The sequence below is a fragment of the Solanum verrucosum genome, unplaced genomic scaffold, assembly GCF_900185275.1.
Source record: "Solanum verrucosum unplaced genomic scaffold, falcon-dt-bn FXZP01000351.1, whole genome shotgun sequence".
In the NCBI taxonomy this organism is placed as follows: domain Eukaryota; kingdom Viridiplantae; phylum Streptophyta; class Magnoliopsida; order Solanales; family Solanaceae; genus Solanum; species Solanum verrucosum.
In genome coordinates this window covers 787,515-804,157 of record NW_026019958.1, presented here as the reverse complement: position 1 = coordinate 804,157, position 16,643 = coordinate 787,515, and the positions used below count along the sequence as shown (strand labels likewise).

Here is a 16,643-nt window from a genome sequence, read left to right as displayed (position 1 = left end):
CTGTTCTGAATTTGTTTCGGTGTTTTTCTACTGCTAATCAGTAGTCTGTTTAGTGTTGTCCTTCTCTACATCTACAGAGTTATTGCTTGTCATTTGACATATTTTGTGAATCCTATGTAATTAGTGGTGGACAAAAACCAAACCAACCGATAAATCGAACCGAAAAAAGTATTATTAGTTTATTATTATTGGTTAACGGATTTTTAATGATTTTATAAAAAAAATTATCTGGTTATCGGTTTGGTTTTGGTTTTTTGATATTGGGTTATTGGATAAACCGTAACTCATTAAGATTGTAGTAATTTACTGTTTTTCCCGTACATAAATATTAAATATAATCTCAATACCTTACTAGTTAATGCCTTTGCGGTTTAACCTTCAATTCACACTTCACAATGACTTTGAGTTCACAACTTCACATTATACAAAACATCAAAACCTAAAGTAAGAATCATATTCCTCTTAATTTCTCTTTGTATTACACTTGTATAATTCTTTTCATGTTAGTTATTATTGTTTCTATTTTATGAACATTTGTAAGTTACGTTATTGTCTTGTTGTGTCAACTTGTTGGAGACGTTATATATTAGTTTTATAAGCATTTTCTTATTGGTTATAAACTGCACCAATAATACATAAAATTGAACAGAACCAACCGATGTACACCCCTACTAGTGAGTAAAAAAATTGCCCCATAGAAAAATGGATATTTTCAACATAGAAATAAAATTTGGACAAATATCGTGCAATTGAAAAAGCACAAAAGCATAAGAGTTCTAAGAGTTCAATTTTGTAAGGACTTATGTGATTTCTACAATTCCACATTGGCAATGGCTCCTCTCCCATGCACAAGTAAAACTCACAAACCATTCTCTCAATTTCCATCATTTCCAATGGAAGATTTAATCTCGAAAATCCCTACCCTTCCACCAGAGCTCATCACTAAAATCCTCTCAACGCTTCTAATAAAAACCCTCTTACGATTCCAATCTGTTTCAAAGGGTGTGTTTGGTATGAAGGAAAATATTTTCCTAAAAAATGTTTAATTTCTTGGAAAACAAGTGGATTTCTAATTTATTTTCTCATGTTTGATTGGTGAGTAGAAAATATTATCTGAAAAATATTTTTTAATGTTTGGTTGGTGAATGAAAAATATTTTCTAGAAAATATCTTGTATTTTTTTGGCTTGAGACTAGAAAATACTCTTTAAGAAAAAATTACTCCTTTATTATATTTTGGTATTTTTTTTAAAAAAAGTTTTGTTCTGTTTTGTAAGGATTTTATTGCTATGCCGATGAAAAGTCAAATTACTGTTATATAGGAGTAATTTGGGTGTTTAAATTGTATAGTTAGGTTTTTCTCCCTATATATATATAGTGGCATAGCCACATGTAGTTGAGGGGTGTCGATCGACAATCCTTCGTTGGAAAAATACAGTGTAGCTAAAATAAAAATATTTTTAATGTATATATATTACATATTTACACTCCTTGGCTTCTATGCGATTTTACTTCTTTATATTTTGACACCTCTTAGTAGAATTTTGGTTCCATCACTATATATATATATTATCCGTGAAAAGATTAATTAACTAAGCAAGATTTTTTTTTATTTGATATATTATCCGCAAATAATGGTCCTCGTCCCTACATAAATATCATGCTATTGTCTACAACTCATTATGCTTTTGTGCTTTTTCAAAGTGCACAATATTTGTCCAAATTTTATTTGTGTTGAAAATATTTACTCTCTCTGTCTCTAATTATTTGTCCAATTTTCCTTTTTTATTTGTCCATTTTGACAAATAAAGAAAGGACAATTTTTTTACCTATTATACCATCAATTAATTATTTTGAAAAAGGTAGAACTTCTTGAAAATCTTAGTTTTTAATTCACACACTTTATAATTAATAGAGGTAAAATGGTAAACTCACTATGTCAATTGTTGTTTTCTTAATAGGTGTGTCAATTCAAAAGTGGACAAGTAATTAGGGACAAAGCGAGTATTTTTCAATGTTTTTTTGTAATATAAATGGGGACAATTTTTTTTTCTTACCAGCTCTAAAAACGGCTATTCGTGAAATTTCTCCATCCGTCACAAGGTAAGGGTAAAGTCCGCGTATGCACCACCACACCAAACATCACTTGTAGAATTACATGGAGTATGTTGTTGTTGTAGAATCATAAAATTTTGAAAAGATGAGCAAAAATAATTGCTAGCATTTGCTTTACTTGTTCATACTGGAGGCTAATTACTGAAATCTTCACGGTTCCAAGCCTCTTGATAGTTTGTTTATATTGCTCGGACACTTCAAAAATATCACAGTATGCACCGTGTCAACAGATCCAACATTTGTGCGATGACATTTTTAAAGAGTCCGAACAACATAGGTTTCAGCTTGTTGGCTAGGTTTCACTTCACAAAAGTATAGTACATTAAACATAGCAATTCACAGAGCACCTCACTGATATGTCAAATGACAAGCAATAACTCTGTTGTTATAGAGAAGGACAACAATCAACAGACTACTGATTAGCAGTAGAAAAACACCAAAACAAGTTCAGAACAGAAACAGAAAGGTAGATATTAGCAGCAAAGGAAAAACTCGAAACTATATATCATAGCAACTATGACTATGTCTCAGTCCCAAACAAGATGGGATCCGCTACTTGAACAATTGTGTCCATTTGAGCTTCTGCAACCTTCATTCCTGTTGTATCCTCAGTTCGTTTTGGAAAACGGGAGAAACAGGGGTTATGCATCTTTCTGGTGCGCATTACGTGCTCCCCTACAAGGATGATTAGTTTAATAAATTTGCAGAAACCATAAAAAAAATGGAAACATGAACAATTAAAAGGGAGAAATAGCATTTACTTCATCTGTAATTAGCAGATCAACCTCAGCTTGATTACACACACAGCAGGCATTCAAGGGAAGGAAACCTTCTGTTACAACAATCCTACGAGCTTCCTAAAATACTCTCTCCTTGCAATGCCGTCTTTCTTATGTTATTGTTACTAATAAAGTGAAAGAAGAGAAGATAGTTCCGAAGAAAAGACAATTAACCAATTAGCAGCAAGGGAAGACCAAAACTAGCCCACAAGAAACCGAACACTTAGCTATTCGCAGCAAGGGAAAACCAAAAACTAGATACTTTACCCGACCTTAATCTTTGTACAAGAATTGACGAGATTCCTCTGGTTTTCCTAGTTAAGTTTTTTTCAGTAAAAAATAAAAATGAAGTCGTCCTAGATCGCACTTCTTTGTTTTTTACAAAGTCTAGAGCTATAACATATTCTCGAAACACTGCTCAAATAAGAGAAACAATTTCCAGCGCCATTTTGCATGAAGTTGAAGACAAAATTATTGTTACTTGAAAATAGAGCATAAGGGAAAATGACTAACAAGTTTTAAAATAAGCATAATTCAACAACACTTGACAAGAAAGTACTCTTACAAGTTATTTCATTGTTCCGCAACCAGAGCTTTTCAGTCCCATTTTTGTTGCATCCTCAGTCCCTACTGTAGAGAAAGGACAAACTAGGCTTTCAATGTAGATTTCCGCCTCGTCCCAATTATTAGCCTCAATAATCTTTGAAGATCTGAGCGGGTCACCCTTTGTATTGTATATCATGAAACTTGATCCAAATACAACCAAAATTTCACTTCCACTTGCCATGTGTACACGTCTTTGCCCAAGAAATCCATACACCAATTGATCCTTTGAAATCTTGATGGTAAACATCTTCATCCAAGATTCTTTAACCCCATACTCCTTCATAAGCCAAACATCTAACATATATGTTTCGTCATAATCACAAAAGACCAAACGATCACTTCCCAAGCTCAAAACCTCACCTCTTCCTCCTTTCCAATAACAGGGTAGTTCCATCTCTCCCCATTTCCCATAAGCCAAATCGAAAGAAATGATGCTTTGTTTAAGATCAATAACACTAACCCAATGAAGTTTCCCATTTACAAACATACCTGACTGCTGTAGCGGTGTGATACTTGGACAATTATCAACCATTCTCCAAGAATCGATTTTTAGACTATATTCTTTTACCTCAATTTGAAGTGAAAAGTCATCTCTGCCAATGATAAAAATAACGACTACCTTATAATCATCATGGAACTCATCATATCCAAAACCATATACGGAATACACGAAATTAGTTTTAGTTTTACAATCAGACAACTTCTTATACTTTCTAATTGATGGATTCCATAGAAAGAATTCCTTCAGTTGACTAACAAGACAAATCAATCCATTCACAGAACCTACCATATTAAAACAACATGGAACTTGCCTGGGATAATCCAAGTTGTTTGCCCTGATCGATGAGTTATTAAATAAAGAGCTAACACTACAATCTCGAAATGAGTTATTAAATAAAGAGCTAACACTACAATCTCGAAAAGTGTAGGCAGTACGTTCAAACATCATAACCTTATGGCAGGTGTATTCGTTGTTATTAGCATTTAAGCTGAGATGAGTTTTGACAAATTCAGGGCTAGAAATCAAAGCAAGCCAAGATTTTGAAACGCACATGAATTTCAAGAGGGATTTTACCGGAAGCCTCGAAAGGATTTCAGTAACAAGTTCTTCTGGCAGAACAGGAATTGAATTTTCCATGGTGGTTGATGAAAATTGAGAATTGATTTTACTTATATGAATCTCTCTGTACATATACTAAAACCCTATTCGTATACAACTCCTTTTATCAATTTATTTCCGTTAATTCCTAATAAGAGTCAAACTATTCCCATATAATTTTTAATTATTTTGAAATAAAATTTATAAAACAGTTAATAATTCAAAATAAATGTGTCTAAATAAAGGTGTAGCGCACAATATTTCGTAATTCTTAGACTTCTCTTTATCCCCAAATACTTCGTAGTTACTGATTTTAGCGATATTTTTTACTTATTTCCATTTATAGCAATACATAGCAGTATTATGTTAAATCTGCAATATGTATTAAAAGTAAATTAAGTATGCAATATATATGTATTATAACTGTTTTTAAAAATATATTATGCTTGTTTGATAAGAAGTTGACACATTGTATTATAAGTGTATTATAAATGTATTAAAAGTGATCAAGTGAAAAAAAATGATATTGCTATTAATGGTAAATATTTTTTTATTTATAGTATATTTATGTAAGTTTTCCAAAATAAATAATACACCAATCTTTAAAGCTTTGTATTATCACATGCTTTCCGGTAATATCGGGAAAAAAAATAACTGATACACTCGGTCGGTTCGGTTTTCATTGATTTTCTTAATTATTTTTTAATGCAAAAATGTACGACAACTATAATAATTTTTTCTAAAAAGAAAATTGACAGAGACCATCAGTTTTTTACTTTTTTTTTCTCAAAAAAATTAAGGGGTTCCGATCGATTATTGAAGTGCAACACTGCAATTGAAGAATATAAATTAAAAACAACTGAAGTATATCATTACGATACCCTAGGAAAAAGGAAGGACATCTATATATTTAATAACTTTAAACATGGTTTTCAAACTTGTGGACAAATTGATGTACCTCTATATATGAGATGATGATATTGAAAGGTTTTCGGCTAATAAATCACATTTGTTCCTATTTGTGTTTGGGTCTATATGCAGTGGGTGTACGCACGATTTTTTCAAAGCGATGTCACCATTAAAAGGACTAAAATGGCTCAAGAAGAAAATCAATGAAAGTTTTATTTTAGGCCTCTTGGAGGCCTCATTTAATTAGATAATATTATAAAATTTTAAATTAAACCATTCACATCTTCATATTATTAAATAAAGTTTTATACAACATTATTCAACATGAGATTGCATTGCAAATAAATGATTAACATCTTTAAAAAAAAAAATGTAAAACATAAAATTATTGTTATGAACATATAAGAATAAAAATTCAAACACATAATAAAAAAAAATAGAATAGCAAAAAAATATTAATCTGATGTGGAGATTCGAGAGGCAAATAACAATGATTGATGAACAAGAACGGAAAGAAAATTGAACAAACTCACAAGTCAGAAATATACTAATACAAGGATTTAAGGAGTCAACACTATTTTTATTTAACTATAACTCTAATTGATAAAGGAGATTTTGAGTTTTATATTAATTCTAAAAAAAAAAATGTTAGATTTTGAATGAATTTAAGTGGGTGGGTAGGTTTTTAATGAAGGGACCTATTGTTTTGAATTTAAAACAAAAATTTAATAATTTTAAGAAAAGAAAAAATTAAAATGTGAATAAAACAAACAGAAAAAGTGAATAAAAAACACAGAAAGAAAAACGTACCCCCTGGGAATCGAACCCGTGACGTCGCGTAAAGACTGTGGCGCGTCTGCCATATGAGCTAGCTACATTATGTTGCAAGGATTGCCCTGTAAAGTTTTTTACCCTTTAGTTGTTTTTTTATTTATTTTTAATATAGGTATATTCGGTAAAAAAAATCAACGAAACCGTGTCACGTGACAGTGTCTAAATCCGCCCCTGTCTATATGGACAAGGTGCGCTATTCCAATGGACAAATAGTAGTTATGGATCCTAACGAATAGTTTTTGAGATGTTGGGTTAGTATAGAGGATAATTGATCTCCTCGGGTTGGTAGCCCAGATGAAACAAGGATATTCTACCTATTAGTATTCCAATGAAGTTTTCCATTCACAAACTTACTTGACTGTTATTGTGGCACCAAACATCGATAATTATCAACAGTTCTTCGCAAATCACTCTATAGATTATACTAGTAAAATTACCCGCGCCTCGCGTGAGAATTTAATATCACGAAATTTATAAAATAATACTTAAGACCTATCCGTCATTAAAATTAAAACACTATATTATCTTACATACAAGATTAGGTAGTCACGAACATTAATAATTTCATAAGTTATCATTTTGCTTCCAGGAAGTGTTACTATTTGATATATTTGGGAAATCAAATATACATCAACCTGAGATATTAAATTTTCTAATAAATAAATAATCATTTTTGAAGGGATAAATACATTTTAAAAGACCTAAAAAAGTGAACAAATATTCTAATTTTAATGTGTAGAAAGTTCAGCCCTACCTTTTGTTTTACATATATCATTTTATAGTTTCACATTTAAATATATCATAAGAAATTATTAAAATGGAAAATTAAAGGAAGAATGTATCATATTGGACAACAATTCAACTTATCATATATACTTGAAAGAAAAAGATATTACACAAAAGGATTCCGTTTGTTTGGGTGCTTTTTAAAAATCAACGTACCAGTGTGATGGAGTTCAATTTGAAACTACACTTCTATGAAACACTTGTGTATTTATCTATGTCTTTGGGATTAAAAGAGGCTCCAGTCAAAGTCAAATTCCTCTATAGGTCATTTGGCACATCATGTCAAAAGTTATTAATTCTTGTCTTCTTTTCCTAGTTCACTTCGCACATCAAGGTACGATAAGGTTTTTAAGGTCTTTATGTCCTTACAATGGCATACCAAATTTGAATTTTGTCTTCAAGAGATGGTAGTATAGATCTTTAAGGGATTTTTTTATTGTACCTTCAACAATTGCAGTAGAGAAAACTTGCGTGAATACTCAATTAATGTGTGTTATTTAATTTATACCAAAAAATACTTATAACAATAGCTTTGCAGAAACATAAACAACAAATTTTAAAACATGTACTCAAAAACAAAAATTAATAATATAAGCATAGATTAATGACTATAAAAAATATATCAGGATCTATAACAATAGAATGAAAATAGAAAGGAAAAAATTGAGCCCATTGAGTGCACAATGTCCCTTTAATGAAATTATTCCCCTTTAGTACCTGAAATTTAAAGGAATAAATCCTCACTGAATAGAACGATTCTATTCACCAATGTATTGATACAAAAATAACGTTGTCAGTGAGCCACTCAACATGAGCAAAGTACACGAATATTTAATTGTGCTGTAGAAGAAAAAGAAGAAGTTCAGAATTTTCATTGTTTAAAATGAGAGGTAATCCCTCTATTTATAGACAACAAAGGGTAGTGTGAAAAAATACTTATTGTGCCTTATTGGAAAGGTCACAACTCTTTGGAAAAGTTACAACTTTTCGAAAAGTTCACAGTCTTTCATAAAAGTCACAACTTTTCAGAAAAATCGCAACTCTTCGTAAAAGTCGCAACTTTTCATGAAAAGGGAAGGATAGTTTTGGAAATATATAAATTAAAAGGGAATCATGGTTTGTGGTGGTGCCATGTAGGCGGACCTGAGGTTCTCTTTTATATATACTAGTAAAATTACCCGCGCTTCACACGAGAATTTATAAAATAATACTTTTAACTTATCTGCCATTAGAACTAAAACACTATTTTATCTTACATACAAGATTACATAATAACAAACATTAATAATGTAAAGGAAAATATAACATCTTATAATTTATCCTTCAATCAATCTTCTTTAATTTGATTTTATAATTTATCATTTGTCTTTCGAGAAGTGTTACTATTTGATATTTTTTGGGGAATCAAATGAACATCAACCTGAGATATTAAATTTTCTAATAAATGAATAATCGTTGGTGAAAGGATAAATAAATTTTAAAAGGCTTAAAAAAGTGAACAAATATTATTATTCTAACGTGTAAAAAGTTCAACCCTACCTTTTGCTTTACATATATCATTTTAAAATTTCTCATTTAAATGTATCATAATTAATTATTAAAATGAAAAATCAAAGGGAGAATGTATCATCATATTGGACAACAATTGAACTTATTATATATACTTGAAAGGGAAAAAAATATTACACAAAACTATTCAGTTTGTTTGAGTGTTTTTTAATAATCAACATAACATACTGATGGAGTTCAATTTGAAACTACACTTCTATTCCAATCGCAGTGTTGAGAAACACATTTACTACTTCAAGAAAAATATTTACAACTTGTAGTAAACTTGAGAATCTGTCCATATTTCATATAGAATATGAGCAATTAATTTATTTTGTAGTTATCTATGTCTGTGTGCAGAAGAAGAAGAAGAAGAAGAAGAAGAAGAAGAAGAAGAAGAAGAAGATTAGATTTTTTGTTGTTTGAAAATGAGAGAAAATCCCTCTATTTATAGACAACAAAAGGTAGTGTGAACAAATGCTTATTGTGTCTCATCAGAAATGTCACAACTCTTTGGAAAAGTTATAACCCTTCGAAAAGGTCACAACTTTTCATAAAAGTGATAACTCTTCCTAAAAGTCATAACATTTCATAAAAGTCATAACTTTTCATAAACGTCATAAATTTTCATAAAAGTCACAACTCTTCATAAAAGGTACAACGTTTCATAAAAGTCACAACTTTTCATGAAAGGAAAATGCTAATTTTGAAAATAAATAAATTAAAAGGGAATTCTAGTTTGTGGTGGCGCCACATAGGCGGGCCTAGGGTTCTTTATGTATATATATATATATGATATTTTCACCTCAATTTGAACTGAACTTTATGTCTGTGAATGCTAAAGATAACCACTAGCTTATAAACATCATATCCAAAACCATATACTCGACCAAGGTAATTTTAGGATAAGACAATTTCTTGTACTTTCTAATTGATGGATTCCATAGACAAATTTGTGTATCCCGACTGACAAGACAAATGCATCCATTGACAGAATCTTCAATCGAAACACAACAGACTCATTAAATAAAGAGCTAAGACTACAAGCTCTAAAGCTGTACTTAGGACTTAGAGCCCGTTTGGATTGGCTTAAAAATCGGTCAAACCTACTTTTAAGTCCATTTTTTACTTTTGAAAGTGTTTGACAAATATAAAAAACAAGTTCAAAATGACTTAAAATAAATTACGAAGTGTTTGGCAAGGTAGAAAAATGACTTAAAATAAGTCAAAAATGACTTAAAATAGGTCAGAAACCAAAAGTAGGTCTCCCCTACTTTTTATTTTTTGACTTAAAAGTCATTTCAGTTTGATTTTTTATTTTTGACTTAAAAGCTCCTTTTTTTTAAGCCAATCCAAACAGGCTCTTACACTCATCATAACTTGGGGTGGTAAATTGTTTAAATTGACAACTCTTTTTGAACAAGTATTTTCTTAATATACATGACAACTAACAAGGAACCGATGGAGTATCTATTATCTACTTTAACCTAGAGGCAATAGGGTTAAATTGGTCATTCAATAATATAGATTTTAGGGAGTAAATTATGTGTGCAGAGCCATTGGATTCCTGTTATCACACCTGCATTGAAGGAAGTGCACCAATGTATTTGCAGGAGCCGTAAAACTACGTTCTCGAGCTTGAGGTTTGAATTTCTTAACAGTAGTACAGAAACATCAATCAGAATGCACAATGTCCACTGAAAACACTTGGCAGTAAGGTTTCACTGGTTAAGTACATAACTCTGCCATAACACCAGGTGAAGTGAAAATATCTTTTTTTATGTTTGAAATGATTCATGACAGTATCCCTACTACATGCTCTTGTTTATAGTATTTGGACCGAAAGTACTAGTTACAGTTTCTCCTTAACGGAAGCGGATCTATAGCAACCATGACTCGTGTCATCATATGTATAGTAACTTTGAAGTTACGTATGCTCAAGGGTCTTAACTGTATCATCGGTATATATAGTAACTCCTAACTGATGGTTAACCTGATCAACAACAAAATGCATGGTCCTTGGCAGATTAAGGACATTATTGATCCAGAGAGGTCAATTCTCTTTTGTTCATATTTAAAAACAATGAACCTCACATCATCATGTCCATGGTTCTTCCTAACAAGCAGTCAATGATATAGCCGACTGTTATTATGTCGTACACTCATGATCCTGCTCTATTTTAATTTGAACAGAATATTGAAAAGATAGACAACGACTGAATCATCAAAGGATTTTTGCATTAAAAGAATGCTTTATGGTTCTATCTCCTCCTACCAATTAAGAAAAGACGCACACGTCACATAAATTACTAGTCTAAGACAAAACTATATGCAACTTAACTTCTCTTTTCGACACACTACATACGTACTTTGAGGCCTTAAAATGAAACTAGAATAGTAAATTCACATGAACTGAAGAGAATAACAGAACATCGAATGTAGTTTGCCTGTTCTGAATGCATTAAAGATCACCAACGAGGAAAGATTTAAGGAATAAATAGCTGCTTGAATGCATTAATAAACTATATTAAGTTTGTATTAGTATATGACAGAGATAGACAACTTAGTACAAAATGGAGCATCTTTGCTCAAAGTTGTTTAGGCTCGACATCTTTGAATTCCTGCAATGTGCTAATTCAGAATAACTTTTTTGAATATGCTTGCCCTTCAGAAACAGCGGTTATGTATTGATAAATTCTTATGTTCCTTGATGTTTTGATGATCTCCTCACAAGTGTAGGGACCTGGTCCTCTGCAGAGTATGAATACTCGTCCAGTGGTCAAAGTGCTGGACAGCTGGAAAGTTGTCTGCGTCAGAAAGTTAGTGAGCTGCAGAGTACTCCACCAATCAGAAGTGATGAGGTTGATTGTACGTTTGGTAGTATTTCTTCATGGTGTATATCAAACAACAAACAACATTATCATTCATTCATTCAAAAGGGAAAAAGTTTTTTTTAAGCTTCAAGAACAACAAGGGATTTGATCGATAGCTTCAAGAGCTTCTTGTACCAGCTGTTATTTTGTTTGCTTGTAATAGTGCTTACATTGTAGGATTCGTTTCGTTGTGATAAGAAAAGTTTCAACTTGTGTGAATCATTGTGAGTTCTGAGTTAGAGTTAACTTGGTTCTTACTCTAAAATCTATATTAATCTGGATAGGATTAGTATAGTGGGTAGTGTGGTATCTACTCTAGCTCGTCTAAGTAATAGGAGGTGTTACTTAGAGTTGGGATTAGTAGGATAATCTTGGTTTGTAACTGGCTTTTACTTTTGCTTAGAGAAGATTAGTGAAAAGCAGTTCTAAAAGTCCTGGCAGGCCAGGTCGTAGTTTTACTCCCTTGAGCAAGGAGGTTTCCACGTAAACTCTCTTGTCAATCTTTACTTTTCAGCACTTGTTCTTTACTGTTTTAGTTTCAACTGTGCTGAGGACCTGGTTCCATTGATACTGGTGGACGCATACATTCCAGCAAGTGGTATCAAAGCTTGACTTTTCAGTTGGTTAACACCAAGAAAAGAAAGGATCCTGAAGGAATGGCTGCTCCACTCAATATGGAGGAAGGACAATCTTCCACCGGGCCACCGCGTTTTAATGGACAATACTATGGATGGTGGAATAATCGAATGCACGACTACATCAACGCTGATGACTCTGAGTTATGGGACATCATTCTTAATGGACCATATATTCCTACAAAGGAGATGAAGGATGAGGAGCTTACCACCACTGTTGTCAAAACCAGAAAGGACTACAATGAGGCAGATAGGAAAAAGATAGAAAAGAACTACAAAGCAAAGAAGATTTTGGTGTGTGGAATTGGAGCAGATGAGTACAACAGGATTTCTGCTTGTGAGACTGCCAAGGAGATATGGGATTGTCTTCAAACAGCCCATGAAGGAACTCAGCGAGTAAAAGAGTCTAAGGTTGATATGCTTACCACTCAGTATGAAAAATTCATTATGAAGGAAGGGGAAACCATCTTTGAGATGAACTCAAGATTCACCTCTATCACCAACGAGCTGAGAGGTTTGGGTGAGCCTATTCCTGTCTATAAGCAAATTCGCAAGATCCTCAAGGTGCTTCCAAAATCTTGGGAAAGCAAGGTGGATGCCATAACAAAGGCCAAAGATTTAATGACGCTTCCTATGGATGAACTGATTGGGAATCTTCAGACCTACGAGATGAACAAGAAACAAGGGATAACTGTGAAGGAAGGAAAGAAGGAGAAGTCCATTGCTTTGAAAATATCTCAAAGTGAGGTGACTGAAAAGGAGGATGAGATGACATATGTCACTAAAAGATTTTAGAAGATCTTAAAGAAGCATGGAGGCTTCCAAAAGAAAACCCATTCCAGCAGAACTGCTACTGCAAATGATCTTTTCCATAAGTGTGGCAAGCCTTGTCAAAAGCAGGAAACTCATAACACCAGACCTCGCAAGAGGGACTTGGTCCCAGACCATGCTCAAAGGAAGGCACCTGCAGATCAGTTGGTGAGAAAAGCCTTTGCTGTGTGGGGAAATGACTCAAGTGAATCAGAAGAATATGTAGAGTGTCATGAGGATGTTTCAATGATGGCCATTGAAGATGATGAAAGCATTTCCAACTCTATTTTCTCCTTAATGGCAAATTCTGATGATAAAGAGGATTTAGACGAGGTAACTCTTTTTTATCTTAAAGATGATCTAGATAATCTGCCTATTGAAAACTTGAGGAAGCTTGCTGCTCTGCTTATTGACTGTGTTGATGAACGAACCACTGAAAACTTAATGTTGAATAAAAAATTAAGTTTCTGTGAAGCTAAGAATTCTGCTCTCATGTCTCAAGTTGCTGAAATTAGTGAAAGGATAGGAACTCTAGAAACTAGTAACATAACACCTGAGAAGAACCCTGGAAACTCAGTAGGTGGGAAGAGAAAGCTTTAGCATTTTTTAGGAAGAACTGGAAGAAAAGCTAAAAAATTCTGAGTCTAAGTTAGTCGCTTCTCTTGACACAAATTCTCAACTGAGAAAGGATCTGAGTAAGGTCAAGGAAGAATTAAGTCACTCCCTAAAATGGACTGACTCCTATAAGATACTCTCTAATCTGTCCAATCAAAGTTTCAATGGAAAGAAAGGGTTGGGACGCAAACCAATAGAACCTCCCTACAATCCCCATAGCAAATATGTGTCTGTATCTGACAACCTTTTGTGCACTCACTGTGGTCGAAATGGTCATTTGAAAGAAAATTGTGAAAGTCTGAGAAATGCTAAAGAAAGGCATGTGAGATTTGTTAGATCTGAAATGATGTTAAAAAGGGACACAAGGGACCCGGTCCCCTGTATCGTTTCAGTAAGAACATCCTGCCTCACTGGACAGAAAGGTTTCTTATCAGACCTCTTAATAATTACTGGGAACTCCGTCTGAAGTGGGTTCCTAAATCTAACAGCTAATTTCTATGCAGAAGAGAGGAAGGAGTCAGTGTTGGTACATGGACAGTGGATGCTCAAGGCACATGACTATTGTGACATCTTGCAAGTTGATAACTAGGAAGAAGCTTAAAAATTGGAATTAATCATTTTTGGAAGGAATTCAAAAATCTGGAAATTTTGGTTAAGTATGGGGAAAAGGTGAGTTTTGGCCAACTTTGAGCAGTCATAACTTCTATCTCAGGATGATTTAGGTGTAGTTCCAGTTATGTTTGCGAATTTCGTGGAATGATCTTTCCAACGTCGCTAATTTTTCTCGATTTCGAGTTCGTATGAGTGAGTTATGCCCTTTGGAAGTTGGGCCGTTGGCAGGACAGTTTACCCGAAATTTTGTAAGGGTATTTTGGTCTTTTCCTAGCCTTTTCTTTTGGATATATATTAGTGTGTTAGGCTGATTTTAATCAGTTTTTCTCATTTTAAAGAGTGAGAGTGAGGGTTTGAGAGTGAAGAGGAGAAGAAGAGGAGAAAGAGAAGATCAAGCAAGGTTTCGTCAAAGATCGTCGTGGATATCGTCGGGGTTGATCCCTACTAGGTATGTGAGCTCATAGTGTTGGGTTGGTTCTTTCCCCCACACGCCAAACTCGTTTTAATTCTGAGAAAATATTGATTGTGTTTGTTGAAGTTGTTGGTTGTGATTGTGTTGAAGTTCTTGTTGGTTTGGTGTATGTTTCCGGTGGTGTTCTTGAGTTGAATCTATTGTATGTTGAGGGTTTTAATGATTCTAAGTTTTTGGGGTTGGAACCTTTGAGGTTTATATGGTTTAGAGTTGGAAAAAGGAAGGATAAAAGTTGAGTTTTCGGGGAAAAGGGTTGGGGCGTCGCGCCAACCAGCGCGCCCTAAAAGGGGCTCTGAAGCCCAGTCCTTGGGGCGGCGCGCCAGCAGAGCGCCAGCAGGCCCCTTCTGAAGTTGTAGGGCTGGCGCTCCGCGCCTCTCAGAGCGCCAAGGATGCCAAGTTTTCCCTTTCATTCCTTACTTTCCCTAAGGTACATTTAAACCTCCCGAACTCATCCATAAACATGAGATCATTACCCTTGAATTCATAATACAATTCGAGGAAAGCTTGGATCAAAGTCAAGTGAAGTTAGAGTCAAGTCTAGAAGTTAAGAAGTAAGTCAAAGCAAGTCTTTAAAGTTGTTCATGAGTCTTTGTTGAACGTTTTAACTTCATTTTAAGGCTTAAGTTTCAAGTCAAGTAAAGAGTAAAGAGTTTCAAGTTAAGTCAAGAGTATAAAGTTGAGTTCATTTCTCAAAAGTTATTAGGGAACTATGTATTCCCAAAGTAGTTTTAAAGAAATGTTTTCACATTTAAACAAGATTGGAAACTGAGATTTCCTAAGAGCCTTCGGGCTGGTTTTCCAGAAAAAGAGTTATCGCTTTCTAAATGAAGCAAGAAAGGAAACTGAGATTTCCAAGATAGCCTTTGAGCTAAGTTTTGAGTAATTATCTCAAATCAGCAAAAAGAAGTATGTTCTTTTTAAACATAAGAGCCAGTATATTTTGGGAGTAGTATCGAGCATCGAGTTGGGGGAGCGTTCAAGGAACCCACATCCCCCATAGAACCATGTTAGCCACCATGGGTAGAAAAGGATCATACTTTTTAGATGAATCCTTTTTCAGATAGACTAGTGGATCCATTAGGCAGTTCAGGTCCTATACCTTTTGTCACGCCCCGAACCTACACCCTGGGCGGGACCGGCACCCTGAGACCATTTCTGGCCCCAAGCGAACCCTTGGCCTGGCTTTCTTAACTGAGCGGAAACCTAACCCAACAGAATAACTCAATGCAAATGCAAGGTTACAAAACAACTTAACTTATAAAATCTGGCCACAAAGACAACTCAAATCTCAAAATAGAATATTTACATATATACATAGATGAGAGACTCAAAACTAACTGTCTATGAAGCCTCTAAAATACTGAGAGGGGTGTTGGGACAGACCCCGCAACACCCTAATAAAACAAAACTAAGAACACAAAATAATTGAGTCCTCCGGAATGCAAGGAGGCTCACTACTGACTTTGGAGTGCTCAGTTGGATCAACGGCGTACTGGATGCTGATCCTGGGTACCTGCGTCTGCAACATAAGACGATGCAGGCCAACTGGCATCAGTACATAGAATGTACGAGTATGCGAGCTGGAAAGCTAAACAACCACTTAAGCTTGAAAAGAGTAAAAAGGAACTCTTACCTTGGCTCTGTACGACTCATGAATAACTGAACTCAATATATAAAGCAATAAGACACATGTAATATATAAGGCTTGTAAAATAGTATAAACAACTTAGCTTGTTAATGATAAAACAATAACAATTCAACTTTACTTATATAAAAGTAATATAACTTATATGGGAGGTTCTTTAACTGACAACCACCACTATGAGCCCTAATGATGATACAACGTTTTACCTCATGTTGCCCAAGGACCATCATATACCTTGCCGTGATATAGGAAGCTAACTTTACTAAGTGGATCCACTAGCTTAACTTTCGTGATCATCTAAAAAGT

At 33.9% G+C, this 16,643-nt stretch overlaps 2 protein-coding genes across 2 annotated transcripts; one reads left to right on the top strand and one right to left on the bottom strand.

Moving 5' to 3' along the window:
- Positions 1–3,461: 3,461 nt before the first annotated feature.
- On the bottom strand, positions 3,462–4,637 carry LOC125814791 (F-box/kelch-repeat protein At3g23880-like). The gene has a single exon (XM_049494235.1). The coding sequence runs from the start codon at positions 4,635–4,637 to the stop codon at positions 3,462–3,464; it is 1,176 nt and encodes a 391-aa protein (XP_049350192.1).
- A 6,022-nt stretch (positions 4,638–10,659) lies between these two features.
- Positions 10,660–13,593, top strand: LOC125814820 (uncharacterized). The gene is made up of 5 exons (XM_049494262.1): positions 10,660–10,727; positions 11,452–11,536; positions 11,952–12,031; positions 12,141–12,930; positions 13,084–13,593. The coding sequence occupies exons 1-5, from the start codon at positions 10,660–10,662 to the stop codon at positions 13,591–13,593; spliced, it is 1,533 nt and encodes a 510-aa protein (XP_049350219.1).
- The last annotated feature ends 3,050 nt before the right edge of the window (positions 13,594–16,643 follow it).

Excerpts from the sequence above, each read along its gene's own strand:
- LOC125814791 (XM_049494235.1), bottom strand. The coding sequence starts at position 4,637 with ATGGAAAATTCAATTCCTGTTCTGCCAGAAGAACTTGTTACTGAAATC.
- LOC125814820 (XM_049494262.1), top strand. The coding sequence starts at position 10,660 with ATGGTTAACCTGATCAACAACAAAATGCATGGTCCTTGGCAGATTAAG. Across the intron at positions 10,728-11,451 it reads GACATTATTGATCCAGAGAG|TGGTCAAAGTGCTGGACAGC; the intron begins GTCAATTCTCTT and ends ATACTCGTCCAG. Across the intron at positions 12,032-12,140 it reads TTGAGCAAGGAGGTTTCCAC|CAAGTGGTATCAAAGCTTGA; the intron begins GTAAACTCTCTT and ends CATACATTCCAG.